Raw genomic sequence first — 22,462 nt, forward strand, 5'->3', positions numbered from 1 at the left:
CGGTCACAAAACTTACCTGCTCCACACTGCTGTGCTGCTGATTTCCTCTGTCTCTGTGTAGAGGTCAGCACTTTCTAATTCAGGCAGTCACATGATCATAGCTGAGAGGTGGCACATTCAAATCTGCAGAGTATATAAACCTCAGTCTGACACTGAAGCAGTGTCAGAGCAATAGGTCTTCCTGCCGGTCTGACTCCCTGTTTTCTGCAGAAGCTGAGCTTACCTGTGCTTCTCCCTTGGCTTGTCTCTCTGCCTGTTAACCCCTCGTGTACCACTCCTTGCTTGTTTTGACCAGTCTCTCTCGGATCCTGATTTTGTACTGCACTACTGCCTACGCCCCAGATCCCGCCTTGTTATTGGACTTCCCGTCTGCATTTTGATTTTGTACCTTGCTACCTCCAGGGTACCAGTCCTTGGCTAACTGACCTGCTTTCTGATGTTATATCTAGTGGCTGAGCAGAGGGCCGCGACCTGCGTGTTCCCGGCTGCAAAAGTCTATCACGCCTTGTGGTGTTTCTTGGTGAAGATCGGAGAACCAGTTAGAATCTGCGCCTCTGTTTGGCCAGCGCTAGACCAGGCTAACGTGTATCCATCACCCCAGGGCTCTCCTCCTGAGACAATCGTCCCACTACCTCATTTTACTCCAATGCTCACCTTGATTTCGGACTACCATACATACACATTTATCTAGACAAAACTCTCCTACACTCACTCACTAGATCAGTCCCTACTTTTCTTTGCTCACCTAACCCACCCCATTCACTCTCCCCCTATTTCTTTCCTTTTAATTTTTTGGCTTTCTTTCTCTCCTTGCCTCCTTCTTTTTCTCTGACCTTTCTTTTTTTTTCTCCATGCTCCTTCACCCTATGGGGCATATTCAATTCTCGCCGTTTTCTGCGGCTCAGGGAGCTGCACGCTGAAATCCAGCGAGAAAACTACCGTAATAACGGTATTTACGCGCACTATTACCGTAACAATGGTAATAGTGTGCGGAGCGCGAGATTTTTGGCATTTCCGCCAAGAATTGAATATGCCCCAATATGTCCACCTGTTACTCTTAACCATCTACCCACCACATTCTTCTGCCCATCACAGTCCTACAATTCACCGACTTCCAGAAAAACAACATTAAATCAATTGCATTTAATTTATACTAATATATGTCATTTCCCGCCTCTCCTGTTACTTTTCTACCTCGCACTATTCCACACCATCCACCTTCACAATCCTACTCTGTTCTCTCACCTGCCATCTACAGACCCATGGTTTAAGTGCCACACTTAATATCCAATCGCCAGTGATGTCACCATGGACCTCATTTAGAGTTTGAAAAAAAGCAAAGAAAAAAAAAACGAATTGGCAAATTTGCTCCTGGACAAACCGTATTGCGCTATAAGGGACGAAAATGCATTTATTTTTTTTGCATGCATGTAAATATTGACTGCTTAGCATACAATACTTTTTTACTTTTGCTTTGCTCCTAGCTCTAAATGAGGCACTATGTGTTTAAGTGTGACAAGCTGAATTTGTTTGCTTTGCCACTTGAGCTATTAACCAATCTCAGCAGCCAGTTAGTTAATAACTGCAATTAGTAATAAAGGGGAAGATACATCATTGCACTTTGATAATTATGGCGAAGGCTATATAAAGCAATTTGGTTTCACAATTTACATAAAAAAATATCAGGTTTAGACACTTATTCTAAAGAATTCATTTAAAATGTTTAGAGTACTGCCCACTAATAACTAAAATGTTTTGAGTGATGCAACTGAATGGAGACACTATTGAAACCAGAGGGAAAAAAAAACAATCTACTGTTTTAATGTAAATGTGAGTAAAATGTATAATTCTTTATATGCGAGGTCATTGATGTAATTCTGTGTTTTGCCTAATCCCGGACATTGGGGACACTGTAGCCATATACTCATGAACATGAATCTAGGTTAGTACTGTGCATGTAGAATATAGTTCATTGTGATAACTGATGGTTATGTCATAGCAGAATCACTACATTGACCTGATTAAGCCATTGCAAATTTGAGCTTGTTAACACAACCCAGAGCTGTGCAAATGTGAGAAGACACATACACATATGCCTTGTAAAATATTTCTCCATTTTACTTTAAAACATCTCACCTGCAAAATGATCAGAAAAATTGCTGAGAAACTACTCTACTTACCAGAATACATATACATTTTTTAACTAATTTGCTATTGGAGGGATACTACACACACACACACACACATATACATATACATATACATATATATATATATATATATATATATATATATATATATATGCAATATTTCCGTTTCAATGCCAACAGCCTTCCTTGCATAAAATAAAAGAAGGGTAAATAAAGTTATTTTATATTTAATGGGGGCAAAGTCATTACCAAAGCCAGTGAAAAAAGTATGAGAAGGGACCAATGGAAGAGGTCAGTCACCTCTGTCACAAAACCAGTGACTTTAGATATTTGTCTATAGAAGATGAAAGAATGAACCTATATCATTTTATTTACTACGCCTGTGAAATTTCAGGATGTATTTGTCATAACTTCTGCAGGGTATAAAAAAATATGTGTACAGTATTAAGCTAAATCACAGTGTGTCTTGCCAAAAAGAATCTCAGACACCACTGCAATATGTGAAATTATTCCACTCCTCTCCCTCTATAGGAAAATTATCTTCTGCATTTAGACAAGTTAAGCCAATCTGATGATGGCAATGTTGCATAGATAGAAGTAAACGTTTTAGCAAGTTTTTGAGTCCTTAAGATTTCTTCGGAACCTGTAATAGCTAGCAACAATGACCCGGATGAAAAAGAGGTTACAAATGTTGGGCGGAACTGTATACATTAATATATCACCAAGTTCGGAAGATTACATTGTTCTTTCAACTGGTCAAATAATTATTACTCAATGTGAGATAGTATTTATATTCTTACTTCTACACAGATGTGTGGGTCTGGATCCAAAGTGAGAATTGTCTTCTATTGTACCATAGAAGTGTCATCTGGTGAGCAGTCCGTACTTTTAGTCCCCTGCTAGAGCCTGATGATGGCTGTCACAGGCAATAGTCACACTGAAGTGCCCCCAAGCGTTCCCAATGCATTAGACCTTGTAATACATTAAAGGACCCAATCTAAACCACAGCTAAGGCCGGAAAATCCTAAGCAATGAATGTTTCCCAGAATAGATTTGAAAACTGGAACTTGATTACCAAAAAGTTGTCTGGGTCTGTGTTTATAATCCAGTTGACCGTGACCAGCTGGGAGGCGAAGAAATATTTATTGACGTCCACTTCATCTGTGGACTTTCTAAAGTTATGTCAACTCTTGCCTTGCCCAGAGAAAGGATATGGTAATGGAGTCTAGTTTACAGGAGGGATTGAGGAAGCTAAATCAAAGTATTACAAAATAAATTTTATTTAGTTAAATTGTGGTAGAAAACTAGTTTTATTAACACTGGTTTTCCCAACAATGGATAGGAAAATATTTGATAACATAAGGACAGCACAGTGGCTTAGCGGTCAGCACTGGGGTCATTAGTTCGATTTCCGACTATGGCCTTATCTGTGAGTTCTCTGTACCACGCTGCGGAATTAGTGGTGCTATATAAATAGCTGATGATGATAACAAGGCTAATCTGTCTTTATATGTTGCACCTAGTGTATCCATATTGAGCTTCACAGATTGATACCTGAGTGAACATTTATCCTTAGATATATAAAACAGCTCATCCAGGTCAGAAGAATGTAAACAGTTACTGTGCGTTGGGCTCCTCCATCAATAGTCAATAAAGTGAATTTGGTCCAATTCACTTTAGTTATTTTCAATGTACATTTCTGTCACAAAGGAGTTTTGGTATATCGAGGCATAATTCACTGTAATGCATTCCATCATGGAACACTCTTTTACAATGGAGTCATGGCATACAATTGACAGCAACAGTCTCCAAACATAAGACTATATGTTACAGGAATTTCTACCTATATTCATGTTACTTGTAAATTAACTAATTACTGTAGAGATAAAACACATTTCATTTTGCCTCATTTGAACTTAAACGAGCCCCATTTCCCATGTTAAACAAATGAGAGGGTGCAGTTAGCAATACAGATGAAGTGCGGCATATGGCGTGGTCAGACGTATATTTGTGCGATAAGGCAATCTGCATCATATATCCCAAAGAAATAGGTTACTATAGCCATCATAACACCAGCTAAGGAATTTTTCTCTTCCAATTTAATTGAAGTAAAGGTCTAAAAATCAATGGGTGTTTCTGAGATGGGCAGTAATAACTTGAGTAGAATTGTTGAAAAATTAAAAGTATCCTTAATAATTCTTGTGGAAAATGTTTGAAAATATGGATTTGATATATTATCCGTTTCCACAGTGGTTGATGAGTCCCTCTCAGATTAATAAAGGGTGTTGGGAGGTTTTTAATACCATACCTGGCCTATTTCTTTCTGTTCCCTTGCCTTAGTTTTACTTCCCCACTCTTTTTTGTTCAGCTTTTTTTAAGCTCTTTCGTCATTTTTGTATCCTCTCCTACAGCATTCTTCCCTTTTCAGGTTTTTAAAATGACGTTTGCACTCCCACTCGCTTAATGGTGTGTACTGTAGTTTAGATTTAGGAAAAACTGTCCTTATATACTTCATTCTTCTGAAATCATGTAAGTTACATAAACAAAGAATAATACATACAATATAAATACAAGCCATTGATGACCTCTAGTGGTGGAAAGGTAAACAGTTTTGTAGGTGAACTCTAATGTTGAGGGGGCATACTACATGCACTGTATTTATTTCCTTTCCTGGATATCAAAACAGCTTTGTTTGCTCTAAAATAAATAAAACTAGGAGCTGACATATTTCCATCAAAGAACATCCCAAGTAACTGGTGTGAATCAATAAGGTACCCTTTTTGCAGGAAAGTATGGTACACCAGATTTTTAATAAATTATTACATTAAAGGAAAATTGAAAATTCTTGGATTATTACACTTACAGCAATAAGACACACAACATTTACACATAACATCCCTGTAGCTTTTCTTATTCCCCTCTAATTCTATTGGTCCCATTTCCCCCCAGTCATTGAAATTGGGGAGATAACATGATGGGTGTGAAGAAGTGATACCTGCAAGACATCATGTTGCAAGTGTCTGATAGAGAACTGTGCATTACCTCCACCCTTACTGACCCTGAAACTCAGAAGATCTCCTCTCTGTCTCACTGTATTTACTTTTTCTTCTTCTTATACTGTTAACATTTATTTATATAGCGTCGGCACATTCCTTAGTGCTTTGGCAATTGGGAACAAACACAAAAATAAGACTGGGTATTACAGATAGACAGAGGTATGAGGGCCGTGCTCGCAAGCTTACAATCTATAGGACAATAGGAGTTTGAAACATGAGATTAAATGCTACATATTGCATTTTGGTCCAGCCAGATCGCAAGTTGATATTCCAACTGTTGAGGTCTAGCACCTGGATGGTGATGCAAAAATATCACAGGAGGAAGGAACTCTACACCAACCCACATCCTTTACAATCTTGTCCAGATCTTTTAGATGGTTTGTTGGCCTGCAGACCCAAAACTACCTTAGACAAGTTAGAAATTGTGAGCATGCGTGCACACACACTACATGATCGGTCAGTGATTGGTCATAAAATATTAAACAGTACGACCAACCAAATGAGCCAACAAACGACACTTTGGAACGACTTTCGACCATCGTGTCACTATACACACTAACCAGACTTCCAACCGAACGGTCATATGTCGGCTGATTTACCTGATTATGGGACGAAAACGCTCCAGTGTGTACTTAGCCTAAGATAATGTCCCCTACATATGGGGAAGATTATAGATTGCACATTTCAGACATAATAGGCCCGCAGGCAATGTTTGGAATTTGGCCCTTGTAAACCACAAGATAGAATATGTACTGCCTCAGAACTTAAACTAGGTACACACTTGCCCGATGATTGCACGAAAAACCTCCGATCAGCCGACATATGACCGTTTGGTTAGATATCGTGTGAGTGTGTATAGGGTCACGATGATCTAAAGTTGACCCAAAGTGCCGATCATCGCTTCATTTGGTTGGTCGTACTGTTATAATATTTTCCGACCAACCACCGACAGATAATGAAGTGTGTATGCACTCATGCTCACGATCTCCATAGAGTTTACAGAGTTGTGTTCTTTATAGCCGATGCTAGCGATGAATGTGCCTGTGAATAAATGTAGAGAGCGCTGTAGAAAGAATAATTAATTTGTTCAGTCTGAGACAGAATATTTTGCTTCAGAGTCACAGAAGCTAACGAAATTCATTAGGGCATGTGGAAAGCTATCACAACAAGGCGGTTTTAATCAGTGTGACAATAATGAATGAATGAATGAATGAATGAATATTGTGCTGTCATTCTCTGAAGACTAGAGGACCAGATGAAGAGCACAGATCTGAAAGTAAATCATGTCAGTGTGTACACATGAATCGTCAGACTGATCGGACTTTCAGTCGCAAGTTCAATCGTTTGAGATAACATGTCAGAGGGAAAATTCATCTGCTACCTCCAACCCCCATAGAAAGATGTAGGAATTCAGTCTGGGTAGGTAACTATATATAAATAGCATTTCACTGATTCTTATTTGATGTTTCTCTTTCACCAGGTTCTATCTTTCCTTGCCAATAAAAGAAAAATAATCTTGACAGAGGCTTAACCTATAATGTCACAATAACCAATGACGACATTCTCAGATTTTGACGTCATCAGGACATTGTCCTACAGACATGGGAGGAGCTTCTGCTGTCTGTAACTTTACTTTATATCATAGCTGCAGTAAAATGTCTGACTAACACTGGATAATGCGTTTTTATTTCATGGTTCCCATCTGAAAATGTAAATGTTGGGATTTATTGGTCCTCTCCCTGGTCTGCCTCATCTTCCCAGTGAAATAATTTCATTAGTCTACAGTTTAGTTGTAAAAAAAAAAGTAATACAAATTTCTGCATCTTTTTAGATATGTTTTGGTGAAGACCATACATGCCAACTCTCCCGCAATGTCCAGGAGACTTCCGCAGTTTACGAGAGTCTCACGGACTCCCGAGAGAGTGTGGAAATCTCCCGCGTCTGGAGAATTCTGCCCACTTCCTAGTGAAGTGGGCAGAATTAGGTCCCAAACACCACGATTCCCGGTGAATCGCTGCGTTTGGACCCGCCCCCCGCTGTCAAATGACGCTTTTGCGTCATTACGTCATGGGGGGGCGGGTCCAAAATGACATGCATTTTGTAGCCCCGTCCCTGTCACGCCCACCTCCTCCGCAGGCTCCCGGAATTGAACATCATAAAGTTGGTAAGTATGGTGAAGACATTGAATTGGTCTACCATTCATGTGTACTTATTCCACTTGTGTGACATTACTTCTATAAAAGCAACTTGGTTTTCCTTATTTTGTGCCATCTTTTCTGGAAGACTAGTCTATGGCCCCACCAGTTTCTGAATTGCATCTAGCTTTGTAGTATTACTGTCTTTACAACGCACTAAGTATAAAAGTAAGTGTAATTTTGATATGATAAAAAAAACTGAATAGGCACTCACTTTGTGGCAGTCTCCCCCGGGAATAATGTCCTTAATGTGGATAAATGGTCCTTCTGTTCTGCTAATGCCTCCAACAAGGCTCAGGCCAAGGCTGGTTTCTTTGAGAATGGCGACTGTCTGGATCAAGTCCTCACTTGAAAACAAGTAATTGTTCAGATTATGAAAACACTGCAAGTCAGGGCGGAATAAACTACCATTAAAACAACCCAACCCATAGTAACATTTTACCTGTAGCATATAGACAACTCAGCTGATTAATCTAAGATTTTAATTGGTTCATAAAAATTATGCTGCATCACTACAGAAGCAGGTAAAAGCTAATTAACCTAACTATTTAGACTACTAGCATGTCACTTCTTACACTATCAAAACTCTCCCAAACTGCATCAAGCCAGATAAGACACTGTCACAGGTAAAATAATTGTACAAAAATCTAAAAAAAAATAATCAGAATTTTTACCTTATTTTAATGGAGTCTGCCATGATGAAGCTCTTCAGCTAGACATAAGCAGCAATGAAAACCTGTTGTTAACAACAAACACAAAAAAAGAAAATAAGTTCACTTTTCACCACAAATTAACATTTCCCTACATATACTAACCAATCAGCTTGCTAGAACAGCACTACCATTGTTTTCATATGCTTCCAAGGCAGTTCCCCTTGACAACTGTCTGCAAAGGCTCCAACATTTCATCATCATCATCATTTATTTATATATCACCACTGATTCCGCAGCGCTGTACATAGAACTCACTGACATCAGTCCCTGCCCCATTGGAGTTTACAGTCTAAATTCCCTAACATACACACACAGACAGACTAGGGTCAATTTTGATAGCAGCCAATTAACCTCCTAGTATGTTTTTGGAGTGTGGGAGGAAACCGGAGCACCCGGAGGAAACCCACGCAAACACGGGGAGAACATACAAACTCCATTTATACGATATGTCTGGTTAGACCTACACTACTTTCAAATGCACTCAAAATTAAATAATATTTATTTTGTAAGTCTAAAAGTAATACTCTGCCCAAGTGAAAATGCCATAAACATGAACAAGCACATGCCTGTCACTCCCCTTTGTGTTAGTAATTGCCCACTCTCTTTCTGTGTCTCAGAGTGCATTCAAAACACTACACGAAAAAAACTACAAATAGATTAATATGACACCATTCACACCTTTCTATTAGCAGCAGATCACATTCTTTTGACTTTGCACATAAAATGGACAGGTTCCTTTTGCAGGAATATTAAATCATTTAGATGTATGAACTAAAATGACATAGATGTGCATCTAACATCATAAATTTCCTGCATCGGTTTGGTAGGTGCCTAACATCATTATTCTGTACTGGAGTATCCTGCTCCTTCCATTATCAAACTCTCAGTCTACCACTTACTGCTTACGTCCATTACCCTCCTCACATCATGACACTGTCCAGGTCACATGTAGCCCTTGCCACAGTAACATAATATACAAGAGAAAGGGTCACAGCCTGATTGGCTACAAGTTGTTGTCCACCCACTTCAATATTGGAAACACATGGACAAACTGGATGAAAACTGAGTTTCTTTGACAAGGGTCAGGGCATATTGACAACAACTTCTGTCATGCTTGACATTTGTTCAAAACTGGAAGAATATGAAGGAGTTTTCCTGGGTATTGCTCAATTGCTAAATGTGCTGTATGATTTAGTTTGTGTAAGTGTTTGAGATTTAAAGTAATTGAGCAAAAATTGTAGTTGCATTCAGAGAGATGGCATTGCTGCACAATGCAGAATCAAGATGAACCACAACAAGTTTTAAAGGAGCACTTCATGTTAAACTTAACGTTTAAAAAACCTGCTCCTTTGTCTTAGTGGAGCCCAGGTCCTGCATGCCCCTCTGTTTGCAGTTCTCAGGACTCGACTAAGGGGAAGGAGCAGCTCAGTTAAACTTTAACGTTTAACCTGATGTGCTCCAGCGGTTCATCTTAAGTGCAGTAATACTGTCTACAATGGTGGCCTAAATTTTCAAACTGGCATGTGTTCAGCAATATCTCTCGCTGCAGCTCACTGGAATAAAGACATTGCTATTCAATGCCAAGTCAAACATTACTTCCATGTTGTTTGATACCCACTTTTAACATTATCTCAGTCTGATGGACTAACAGTTATTTTGTGCATGTAAAAGGCTGATCATTAAATTAGCTCATTTACGCAGTACACCTCAAACTGCTTTTACTGTATGTTTCCACTAAACTATATGTAAAAGTGATACAGAGAAGGCACTAGTGAGAGCATCTGAATCATGTTTTCTGTTGTGAGAGCTAATTTGTTATAGCAGACAATTAAATGTTTGCTGTTGTTTTCTAAACAGCAGTAGAAAAATGACAGGATCTACTTGGTTGTAATGGGCAACACTAAATTTCCATATATTCACCACCCATTGTCTCTTCAGCATTTATCATACATTCTGTATGTGCTCTGTGACTTCTTTAAAGTACAGCATATTTTACATGTAGTTTTCCTGTAATAATAAATCATGGTAAGCTAACAATGTGCCTCATGCATAGATGGATGTGTTTTATTTTCAAAAAATCTGCATTTCTGTACTGCACATCTGCACCATAAAATGTGTATGCATGTCTCCCAACTGTCCCAGGACATCCCGAATCACGGGGCTTACAGAAAAGTAGGTGGTGTTTTACACAAATTTGAGGGCAGAAATGAGGTGGGGCTTATTTAATCCGACTTCAAGGAGTATAACTGTTGGGAGGTATGCGTATGTCTGTATGCAGATTTGGTTGTATTACACTTGCAACGCCTTACAGATGGAGGCACAGAATAGAGAAGGGGCATGCATAGGCTGAGTACAGTGTATGTTCATGTAATGGTAACTGCAGTAGATCTGTACGCAGACGCATATACGCCAGCCAGAAAGTGTCTCCGTTGCAGGTGCTGGTATAACGAGACCCAATGATGATGCCAATCGGCAACGCTATCTGCTTCTTAGTGGATGTTATGAGCACTCCCCTCTCCAGCAGATAGTAGTTAATGCATTAGGGTGGCTGCTATATTATAGCAAGTTGTGGCTGTCTATATTCAATTTACTTCATTTACATTTTCATTTAGACTGTGGCAGGCAAAGATTTTTAAAAGAGGAAAATAACAAATGTTTGTATTTAATTTAATTTCACCTAATAAAATGTTGTGTTCTATTTCATATGGAAACTGTGATTCTTGCATTTATTAATAACACTGTAGATTGTAAGCTTGCGAGCAGGGTTCTCTTACCTCTCTGTATGTATTACCCAGTATTGTCTTATTAATGATGGTTCCCAACTGTAAAACGCTATGGAATCTGCTGGCGCTATATAAAAAAATGTTGATGATGAACACTGTAATGACACTATTCTCTCATGGGTATAGGACTCATCATTACATTATTATATTGTGTAGACTTAGCGTGAAGTGACTTGCACATTACGAACACTGCCAACTCCCATCTTTATGCCGCACTAGTTGCAGTGTAAAGATGAAAATTTCAAACATGAAAAAGATCACCGGCCCCAGTGTATCATTCCAATGGCACGTTAGAGCACACAGTAAATCGACTACAAACCTACTTTGTGAGATAGCACTTTCCATCTTATATGACGAGTGGTTACTAGTCACTCATATCTCTCACACTATCACTCCTTCTTACATCACATCACATACTGAAGTTAATTCTTCCACTTATAGCCACAGCAGACACTGCTTTAGAGTTAAATATTTTATTAATTTCATCCTCCCATTATATTGTATGCAAGAGTGACATTACTATTCCTAATCACTGTGCACACAATAGAGAATGGCCATGAAAGAACATGAACAGTTAAGTATAGCTTGGTAGATGTCTGTCGATATGATGTGGATGATAATGATCCTTATGCCAGCTGCAGTCTCCAGTTAGGAGCTGGAGCATATTGATGACTTGCTTTAGTGACACTGCTAGTCCAAAGCCTAGAGTTAATGGATAGATTCCCAGGTCAGAGCACTGGAGTGGAGACAGATGTATACAGGTGTTCCTGGATGCATCCTAAGCATTCCCTCTGCATAGCTGACCGTAGCATAATTTTGGGGCAGTCACAAAGCATTGCAATGCAGTTTGGGTGCTGGAACAGAGCAGGCACCATGGCATTAGCACTGCTCTTGTGAAGCAAGAGTCTTTAGTTGGTTAGCTGGTGAGATTGTAAAGTAAGATTTTTCTATTGTTTTTTCATCTAGTTCCCTTTATTTGCACAGGCTTCCTAGGTGGTCAGAACAGGAGAGCATATGGAATAGCAGTAAAGTGATAACAAACAAGCACAATATTTCCCCACAGCCCTAACTCCAATACCTAACTTGGGAAAAAGGAAAACAACATTATAGCAAACACATTTTAACATTATAATGATTTTTTTGAATATTGCCCTATATTCAGAATTACTGTTGCTTTATTGAAATATATATAAAAATACAATATATTGTAGAAAGGTTTGTGTATCATTGGTTGCTATGGAAATCTGCTTTCATTTTTAACCTGTATTAGAGAAGGGGGGGGGGGGGGGGGGGGACAGAATCTGTTCAGTTTCTATGTACCTTATTATCTACACAGTTACCAGGAGAACAGTTTTCTGAAATGGGCCTCCGCTTATTTGTCTTTCCTGGTTCCTCCATATGTCAGTGAACATGAGTGGCCTTACCAGGAGATGACAATTTCTCCATTTACCTGGAGTCTTTCCTGTTCATCACCAGGGTATTGGTATGCTGATTTTGTTAATATCCTCCGCTGTGTCCAGTGGAGCATCGGCATCTCTTCTGTGCCAAAGCCCAAAATGGAGCAACAAGTTATTGGGGAACTCCAGGTTGCATGCACAGTAAACTGCTTCTACATTTATGCCACTGAATGGTGCTGTCATTATGCACCTAAATTTGAATGTGCCCCAGAACTGGCATTTGTTTTCAGTACACCGACATGCTCTTTCTCTGACCAGCAGTTTTTTTATTCTCTATACTGCTATAGACCTTATCCTGTTATACTTCGTACATATACAATTATAGATAATGGTTCAGATTCCAACAGTATATTATCTTACGGTTCGAATAATCATTTCAGCAACACTCCAGATCGAAAAACTCAACGTGGTAGGCTGTGAATCCGTTAAGTGAGTTGCCTTCTAATATTCGTTAAGTGTCTATTTTCAGTCCTTCATACAATGTTTAGAATATCACAGATAATCAGCAAGAGATAAATATTTTGCCTTTCATAACTATGCCAGGTATTGTAAGAAGCTTTGTTAGGAATGTTTCAAATCCATCATGAGAGGCTTACACACGGAACAGATTTCAGAGAGCTTGTGAAGTCTTCTCTTGCTCAGTCCATGGAAGCAGTAGTCTACTGACCAAAACAATATTGTCCGAGTTGCAACCTACATCAGAAGGATATGCGGTCAATAGCAATACATTCATTTGGTAGACGTTCAGAAAGGCAACAACATTAGGTCGACAAATCAAATTTCGAACCTTTTTGTTCATTGTTCTGTATGGTTTCACCCTGTATAGTCTACTGTTAGTACTGTGTGCGGGGCTGCGGATACCTTGTTGCACCTAACAAATAAATGATAATAATAATAATAACCTACACACCTTCACAACAACTTCCCTTGATAAAAGTCAGAAAGTACAGAATAGGAAGATTAAACTCTCAAAAGGTCTGGAAGAGCAAGGTTCAGTGTTGTTCTTGGTATATCATCTTATTTTGAATATATAGAAAAATCCAGAGTACTGTTTAAACTACCTTCTTTTCTGGATGTAGTTCTCAGTAAATGGTCTTAATCTGTATGTATATATAATGGCTACATTATATGGCTGTATTATATATAATGGTTACATACACACTGACATTTGCAATGCAGTCTATATATATTTACAAATGTGTTCAATTTGTTGTATAAACATGCATCTGTGACATAATCATCATGATTTATTTAAATAACACCACAGCGCTGTACAGAGAATTCACTCACATCAGTCCCTGCCCCAATGAAGCTTGCTGACCTGACAAAACAGGAAGTTACAATCTTGTTCAAACAGAACACATGTGGAAAAGCATAACGGTTTTATCATCTTCATCATCATTTATTTATATAGCACCACTGATTCCGCAGCGCTGTACAGAGAACTCACTCACATCAGTTCCTGCTCCATTGGAGTTTACAGTCTAAATTTCCTAACATACACACACACACACACACAGACAGACAGACAGACAGACACAGAGAGAGGGAGAGACAGACTATGGTCAATTTTTATAGCAGCCAATTAACCTACTAGTATGTTTTTTGGAGTGTGGGAGGAAACCGGAGCACCCGGAGGAAACCCAGGCAAACACGGGGAGAACATACAAACTCCACACAGATAAGGCCATGGTCGGGAATTGAACTCATGACCCCAGCGCTGTGAGGCAGAAGTGCTAACCACTTAGCCACCGTGCTGCCCACCGTGTGGTTTTAGCCACATGCATTGCATTTGCAATACGTTCCCATTGAGATAAATGTACGTTTTCAACTACGTTGAGGCCAGGGGAGGGCTGGCATATTTTAGCCCGGAGGGCAAGACAAGACTCGGCAGCCTATTAGAAACATTTTAAAGGAGAAAAAAAATGCAGGTGGCCCAGTGACCCAGCCCAAGGGAGCCAACTATGGGACCTGGCATGGGGGCAGATGCCCCCTGCACCCCAGCCCAGCCTTCCCCTGGTTGAGGTATATCAGACGCAATTAAATGAAACAAGAAGCGTAAAAAAAAACTACAATTATATGCTGTCTCAGAGTTGAAAATAAAAATCATTATAATTACATGCTCTTAACTTATGTAGTTTAAATGCAAAATGTTAACACCAGTGTGTATGCAATATAAAAGGCAAAACCAGGGTGATAGCTCAACATGCTAGCTGTTGAGCTGCTCATAAAATGAACTAGACTTTTTGGACTACAATAAACAGTGCAATTTTGATATGTGGGTCTGGGTCTCATGTTTTTGTTTACCCTAGCAACAGCCCTGACATGCTCTACAATAGCAGCTTTTAATGGTAATGGCTTCAACATCTATACACTCTCCCACATTGTTGTGAAGGATAATGAAAACTTTTCAGCAGCTATGCTGATAATACTACAATACGACAGGATAATTACGACACTCCAGCTATGAAATGGTAGATAATGACAACTCTCCATAAGTCTTATGGAGGATAATGATGAGTTTAGACTCTTCAGTCTCCAATCATGATGTGGAGCATGTTGATGACTTCAGCAGCTGCACTCTCCCGACATGATGTGGAGGACAATGACGACTTTCCAGCCTTGATACAGAGGATAATGATGACTTCAGAATCCGAAGTCTCCAATTATCCAGCAGCTGCACTCTCCATCCACAATAAGGATAATGACCACTCTTACGCAATTATGAGGAGGATAATAACGACTCTGCAGCCTTGATGTGGATGATAATGACGACTCTCCAGCCTTGATGAGGAGGATAATGACGAGGCTCCAGGAAAATGATGACTTGTGGATAAGAAGCAGGCGCTAGTCAGGTCTGCGCTATCTATGACAGACAGTAAGATAGAGGGGTGCCCATGATCCTTGCACTACACCCACCCCATAACCTCCACACACCGTACCTCCTCCTACGTCGCCGGCCTCAGCAGGGCAGCTGTACCAGAGTCCCGACTCCAGTCCCGACAGTGATTGATGAGCGAGTGCGGAAATCTCGCGACATTTCCGGTCACCTCGTCACGTGACTGGGAGCAGGATGATGTCACTGTGGAGGTCGGGGGGCCGGGGTCTGTGGAGCACTCGGAGTTGGACTGAATGGCGCTGCCGGGGATCCCGTGGGTTCAGGGGCGGCGGATCACAATACGACTGGAAGACCCGCAACAAGACCGTGCTTGCCTACGTGACCGCTGCGGGAGTGGGCATGGTGGGGATGTCCTATGCCGCTGTGCCCTTGTACCGCATGTACTGCCAGGTATGTGTGCTGTATAATATGCAGTGCTACTCTGCCGGTCACATATCATATCTCTGCCTGTCACATATCATATCTCTGTCCTAGGTCTTTCCCATAGTCTGACACTTATCTTGTAAAGTCTGCGAGCCCCACAGAAATGATTATGGTTGTTGTGGTGCATTTTATTATTAAACACTTTATAATGACCAGCAAATGATTGTGCGACACACTTGCCTGTGACCCCCTCCCCGCAGTAAAGTGTTACACCAGCGCGTGTCCCCCCCCTCCCCGCAGTAAAGTGTTACACCAGCGCGTGTCCCCCCTCCCCGCAGTAAAGTGTTACACCAGCGCGTGTCCCCCCCTCCCCGCAGTAAAGTGTTACACCAGCGCGTGTCCCCCCTCCCCGCAGTAAAGTGTTACACCAGCGCGTGTCCCCCCTCCCCGCAGTAAAGTGTTACACCAGCGCGTGTCCCCCCTCCCCGCAGTAAAGTGTTACACCAGCGCGTGTCCCCCCTCCCCGCAGTAAAGTGTTACACCAGCGCGTGTCCCCCCTCCCCGCAGTAAAGTGTTACACCAGCGCGTGTCCCCCCTCCCCGCAGTAAAGTGTTACACCAGCGCGTGTCCCCCCTCCCCGCAGTAAAGTGTTACACCAGCGCGTGTCCCCCCTCCCCGCAGTAAAGTGTTACACCAGCGCGTGTCCCCCCTCCCCGCAGTAAAGTGTTACACCAGCGCGTGTCCCCCCTCCCCGCAGTAAAGTGTTACACCAGCGCGTGTCCCCCCTCCCCGCAGTAAAGTGTTACACCAGCGCGTGTCCCCCCTCCCCGCAGTAAAGTGTTACACCAGCGCGTGTCCCCCCTCCCCGCAGTAAAGTGTTACACCAGCGCGTGTCCCCCCTCCCCGCAGTAAAGTGTTACACCAGCGCGTGTCCCCCCTCCCCGCAGTAAAGTGTTACACCAGCGCGTGTCCCCCCTCCCCGCAGTAAAGTGTTACACCAGCGCGTGTCCCCCCTCCCCGCAGTAAAGTGTTACACCAGCGCGTGCCCCCCCATCACATCCGACATATTCAGTGAATAGCGGCGGGAGAGATGAGCATGCTGGGACCTGGGCGCCGGATTAGTAAGAAGACAAAAGACCAAGGCCAAGTATGTTAAGTAAAGAAAGGGGAGAGGAAATGGTGATAGGAAACAGCAATGGAGGGGCAAAAGAATGAAGGAGCGCAAAATGTCTGGAATAGTTCTATGGAGAACCATGGATATTAATTGGCCTCTCCCACCTCCAAAGATAGGGTAGCAGTCTGCCCTTCCTAAAATTAACCTCTTACACTACTTTGTGATGTCACAGGGTCCCCAGCTGTTCCTTGCTTCCTGTAGAGAGAAGGGGGAGAATGAGTGTAGCCACAGCCCCCTCACCTGTATTCTGGAATCTCACCCTTACCCATAACCCTCCTGGCTTCACTTTAAGAACTATGAATAACAGCTTCACTGCTATATCAACAATTTACATATTTACAGTGAGCTACAATGTCCCCTTATCCACATGTAATTAGACACTGCAGTTGTACTGTGTTGAGCTGGGGAACAAAACCAAGGGCTATAAAAAGTACATGCTATATTCAATGTTTTGTGAGAAATGAGGGACAAGCTGGTTAAGGTGTTATCAAACTCGTTTTTTCACATACACCTATAAATATTTACTTTTCTTATCACAGAAGAGCTATTGTCTTAAGTCATCTCCATGATTATTTACTTGGACAAAGCTTTAGGTAACATGCATATATTTAGCAGTAGAAAACACATTGGAGATACTATTTACCCACTTAGGAATCTTTCATGTTATTGTTTCATTCAGGCAACTGGCCTTGGCGGATCAGCAGTAGCTGGACACAGCTCAGACCAGATTGAGTCTATGGAGCCTGTGAAGGACCGGGTAATTAAAGTCACATTCAATGCAGACGTACATGCCAGCCTGCACTGGAACTTCAGACCTCAGCAAACAGAAATTTATGTAAGTTCTTTGAGTGTTTGACCATGATTATCAAAGTGAATGATTTGACCAGACTCTACAACTGGAAATTTTTACCCCAGAGGACTAAATGATTACACATATAAAACGATGCCATTGCTTCCTACTGGTATGTAAAATATGGAGGTGACAGAGAGGCTAGTCTGTTTTTGTTTGTTTTTTTCCACTAACGCTAATTATATTTGTTAACAATATTATACTTAGACCTGTCACCTTGTTAGATAAAGATTTTTTACATAGTAGCTTTAGGGCTACGTGAGTGTTTAAAAACAATACAGAAAAAATAATAGTTTTTCTATGCTCCGCTCAAGAGATACAATATAAAAGCAGTTTGCTATGCATGCAGATGTCCTGAATTGGAGTCAGACCACATTATGTTCACTCCAAGTGGCCTCATTGACATGGTTCTGTTATTTGTTTGCCTTTCAATGGAAGTATCATCATCATCATCATCATCATTTATTTATATAGCGCCAACATATTCCGTAGCGCTTTACAATTGGGGACAAACGTAATAAACTAATAAACAAACTGGGTAAAACAGACAAAGAGGTGAGAAGGCCCTGCTCGCAAGCTTACAATCTATGGGACAATGGGAGATTGACACATGAGGTTAAGTATACATTTTGCATCTTGGCCCAGCCAGACTGCAAAGGTAGGGTGACTCATAAGCTAAATGATCCTGTCACACAACATTGTTGGTCCGGGGGTAGTTGTCTTGTGTGAAATTGTGTAACAGGCTAAAGGTAGTGAGGTTAAGATGGTGGTTGAGGAATATTATAAGCTTGTCTGAATAGGTAGGTTTTCAGAGAACGCTTGAAAGTTTGTAGAACAGAGGAGAGTCTTATTGTGCGAGGGAGAGAGTTCCATAGAGTGGGTGCAGCCCGACAAAAGTCCTGTAACCGGGAATGGGAGGATGTAATGAGGGTGGATGAGAGACGCAGATCTTTTGCAGAATGGAGTTGCCGAGTTGGGAGATATTTTGAGACAAGAGAGGAGATGTATGTTGGTGCAGCTTTGTTGATGGCCTTGTAGGTTAGTAAAAGTATTTTATATTGGATTCGGTAGAAGACAGGCAGCCAGTGTAGAGATAACAGAGTGATTCAGCAGAGGAATAGCTATTTGCAAGGAAAATCAGTCTTGCCGAAGCATGCAAAATAGATTTTAGGGGTTTGAGTCTGTTTTTGGGAAGACCAGTAAGGAGGGAATTGCAATAGTCAATGCGGGAGATGATTAGTGCATGAATTAAGGTTTTAGCAGTGTCTTGTGTGAGATATGTGCGGATTCTGGAAATGTTCTTTAGATGTATGTAACATGATTTAGATATAGAGTCAATGTGGGGAACAAAGGATAGGCGTGAATCAAGGATTACACCTAGGCAGCGAGCTTGTGGGGTGGGATTTATGGTCATGTTATCAACAGAGATAGAAATGTCAGGTATGCTCTTGTTGGCGGGTGGGAATATTATTAACTCTGTTTTAGAAAGATTAAGTTTGAGTTGACGAGAGGACATCCAAGATGAAATGGCAGAAAGACAGTCAGTTACAGGGGACAACACAGATGTCGAGATATCAGGAGAGGATAGATAGATTTGGGTATCATCCGCATAGAGATGATACTGAAAGCCAAAGGAACTTATTAGATTTCCAAGAGAAGCGGTGTAGATAGAGAACAGCAGAGGACCTAGCACCGAGCCTTGTGGTACTCCAACTGATAGGGGAAGCGGAGCAGAGGTGGCTCCAGAGAAATTAACAGTGAAAGAGCGATTAGAGATTTCCTAGTGAGAAAGCTGTTGGAAGTGTGAGCATTATGCAATTCCGTGTCTCAAGCCAAGACATTGCATATATGGCAGACTCTCTATGGCCTCTTATATTGTTTAGCTAAAGCCACTATATCAAAATTGCAGACATGATTTGGATTCTGGCCAAACATTTTCCAAATTCATGTAAGTTAATATGTGTGGTTCAAATACAGAATTTTCCCAAGGAATCAATCATTAATTGAAAATATTTTGCACTGCAGTTGGTCCCTGGAGAAACCGCGTTAGCATTTTACAAGGCAAAAAACTCTACTAGCAAGCCAGTCATTGGAATTTCCACGTACAATGTGATACCCTATGAAGCTGGACAATATTTTAACAAAATTCAGGTAAAACAAAGAAAAGACATGAAACACTACTTGGTGTGTAAACAGCACGTTGTTGTCAACATATGGAGGTAAATTTACCAACGTGCAATTTTGTCAAACTGTAGGTGTTTTTTGTTTTTTAGTTTTTGGGTGGTTTTCAACCCACAAGATTTACTAAAGGCCAGACTGCTGAAAAACAGCTGTTTTACAAAACTCCGCACATTGAAATGTATTGTGCTGCAGTTTACCAGATATTGCCGAAAAAGGGGGTGGTTGTAATAGCCGAGAGAGCTCAAACCGCATGCAATTTCAGCTCTCTGGCCTGTCAGACTGGGAATAAACAAACCAAGAATGCAAAAGAAAAATCCATCCCCCCTCTCCACCAGTGCATAATTGCATTTGTAGTGCCACAAGAATAGGAACTACAAGCATTGGCTCCCTTTGGATTAAAAATAACTAACTGTACCCCTTAGTGTATATAAAATTAACTTGTGTAATGTACAACTGGTTCTGTGCTCCCTATGTAATGTAAAAGTGGTACTGTGTTCCCTTAATAATAGAAATATATGTAATTCATTTTGCCCCATTACTCTTTTTAATAATATTGTGGCCATAATCTTTTCTGTAGTGCAGTGGTCATACCAAAAACTTACCCACAATCATCTTCTTGTCTCGGTCCGACATAATCCATGTGGCAAAATAAATAAAAACTAAACATTGCACAAACTCAAGTGTGTTAATGCCTACTTAATACATGGGCAGCGGTCTCTCACATACTAGTAATTTCTTGTTTGTGTGGTTGTGAATTTAGACTGTAAACTTCACTGGGGCAGGAAATGATTTGAATAATTAACACTCTCTATAAAGCTCTGCATAACACATTGGCACTATGAGTAACCAGTCATTATTGTTTTCACTATGCGTCCATTCAGCAAGACGGTAAGCCACAGTCTCTCCTTTTTAAACATTGGCAATACTGCTGCTGGTTTTGGGTCAGAAAGGTGGCAGCAGGAGAGTGGATTACAATGTTGGACCCTCTCTAACCTGCTAGGAAGCCAAGTTTAGGGAGGGGACACTTCATTTTATAACTTAGTGCAGGTATTATTGTTACTGTTATTCCAAACTAACATATACCATTTTTATTAGTGCTTTTGCTTTGAAGAGCAACGACTAAATCCCCATGAAGAGGTGGACATGCCAGTGTTTTTCTTTATTGACCCAGAGTTTGCAGAAGACCCCAGAATGGCAGGAGTGGACACCATTACATTATCATATACATTTTTTGAAGCCAAGGAAGGCCACAAACTTCCGGTTCCAGGTTACAACTGAACAATGACTATATTTACTAAATGCTGCTCATCTTCAGGGACTATGTATGTCTTCAATCAACCACTGAAACAAAATACTGTGAGAAGTTCTTGGTTTGTTTTTTTTATATTAAATGAAACAAAAAAGTGTCAATTCTTCTGTATTTATTAAATACTTCAACATCCATGAAACATTATGAATGCAGGTAGCTCTCTGTGGAGGTGCAGTTTATTACAGCCCCTATTTTACGGTCGGTAGTTTGGATCATACATGACTACAGTAAGTAACAAACTTTAGTACATAGATTTTTATTTTATGTCAAGTTAAAGTGACTATTGCAGTGATTGGTAGCACTTTTTAAAACATTTCAGTTCAGAAAGGAAATTATTTTATGATATATTATGTGGAGATTTGACATCCAATGACAACCTATGCAATTTTTTTCATGATTGTACTATGGACTTTTTCACTTTTATTTCATAAAAATTGTCTATTAAATGCCTAGACTACCTCCAGTTCTTTGCTTGGGATAATTATAGTGGCTTATTCATATAAGTGTTTTTAATTCTTATCAGTAATTTTGTTAATGGTGTCATAATACATGAAAAGTTCAAATGATTCCATATGGAATAGTTCCATATGAGGACTAGCTCATCTAACTTAATCTCACGCACATAAGGACTCATGCACAGTTGGATGCACAGTATGTCCAAAACGGTAGCGCAATATGTGCTTTTCTGTATTGCGCAAGTTCAGTAACACAGCGTACGTCTCGGTGTGAGACGTGGACAGGTGGAATGGCAGAGGGAAGCGACGTGCTAGCTAAGCCCAAGTACCGTAAGGGCATGTTAAAGGAGCTTAGGCCGCATTTATGTCTCCGTGGAGGCATATCTGTTGCGACTGCTTCATGTCTGGTGCAAGATCTCTAGTGATGATCATCAACAAAAAATGGGGGGGGGGGTGGTACATGGGGTTCCTCCGAAATTGCTCACTCCTGCTCTAGGCTGTCAGCACTATAGCAGGAAAATCCACAGTATATGGATTGCCTTGCTTCGTACCAAACAACGCTAAGATGGTCTGCAGGGTCCAAAGAGGGATTGGGCCTGTAAATAAAAATGTATCTTTGTTGTAAGCTAATAAAATACTTTGAAAGAAGCGTGCTTGTCTGGTGTTGGTGTCTGAAATGTTGAAGACACATACTGCTAGAATGAAATCAAAGATCAATGAACTGTACAGTACAGCACTCTGCATATGCTGTCACTTGGATTCAGGTTACTGTTTAAGTTAGGGTTCAGGTAGGTAACTTCTTTTGACTAGTGAGAATATTTTAAGCTCTATTTTTGAAAGATTAAGTTTGAGTTGGCGAGAGGCCATCCAAGATGAG

At 40.7% G+C, this 22,462-nt stretch overlaps 2 protein-coding genes across 4 annotated transcripts in view; one reads left to right on the forward strand and one right to left on the reverse strand.

The window, feature by feature from the left end:
* STXBP4 (syntaxin binding protein 4) overlaps positions 1-15,382 on the reverse strand; it is a 127,265-nt gene extending 111,883 nt beyond the window's left edge. For both annotated transcript variants that reach the window (XM_075216754.1, XM_075216753.1), the window contains exons 1-3: positions 15,297-15,382; positions 8,076-8,137; positions 7,616-7,748 (exon numbers count right to left, since the gene is read on the reverse strand). In XM_075216754.1, the coding sequence (XP_075072855.1) occupies positions 7,616-7,748; positions 8,076-8,098 (156 nt within the window). In that variant the 5' untranslated portion in view covers positions 8,099-8,137; positions 15,297-15,382. The remainder of the gene's footprint in view (positions 1-7,615; positions 7,749-8,075; positions 8,138-15,296) is intronic.
* Positions 15,383-15,393: 11 nt separating this feature from the next.
* COX11 (cytochrome c oxidase copper chaperone COX11) lies at positions 15,394-21,231 on the forward strand. Of its 2 annotated transcripts, none has more exons than XM_075216756.1 (4): positions 15,394-15,643; positions 17,470-17,625; positions 19,666-19,791; positions 20,917-21,231. In XM_075216756.1, exons 1-4 carry the CDS (start codon positions 15,428-15,430, stop codon positions 21,097-21,099), a joined length of 681 nt encoding a protein of 226 aa, XP_075072857.1. In that variant the 5' UTR covers positions 15,394-15,427; the 3' UTR covers positions 21,100-21,231. The 2 variants fall into 2 exon arrangements, with proteins under 2 accessions (XP_075072857.1, XP_075072858.1); XM_075216757.1 differs by having other exon boundaries at positions 19,666-19,859; positions 20,917-21,066.
* The last annotated feature ends 1,231 nt before the right edge of the window (positions 21,232-22,462 follow it).

Source organism: Mixophyes fleayi, chromosome 6 (genome assembly GCF_038048845.1).
Source record: "Mixophyes fleayi isolate aMixFle1 chromosome 6, aMixFle1.hap1, whole genome shotgun sequence".
Classification (NCBI taxonomy): Eukaryota; Metazoa; Chordata; class Amphibia; order Anura; family Limnodynastidae; genus Mixophyes; species Mixophyes fleayi.

Coding starts and splice junctions, on each gene's coding strand:
- COX11 (XM_075216756.1), top strand. CDS start 15,428: ATGATGTCACTGTGGAGGTCGGGGGGCCGGGGTCTGTGGAGCACTCGG. Junction 15,644..17,469: donor TGTACCGCATGTACTGCCAG/GTATGTGTGCTG, acceptor TGTTTCATTCAG/GCAACTGGCCTTGGCGGATC. Junction 19,792..20,916: donor AATATTTTAACAAAATTCAG/GTAAAACAAAGA, acceptor CATTTTTATTAG/TGCTTTTGCTTTGAAGAGCA.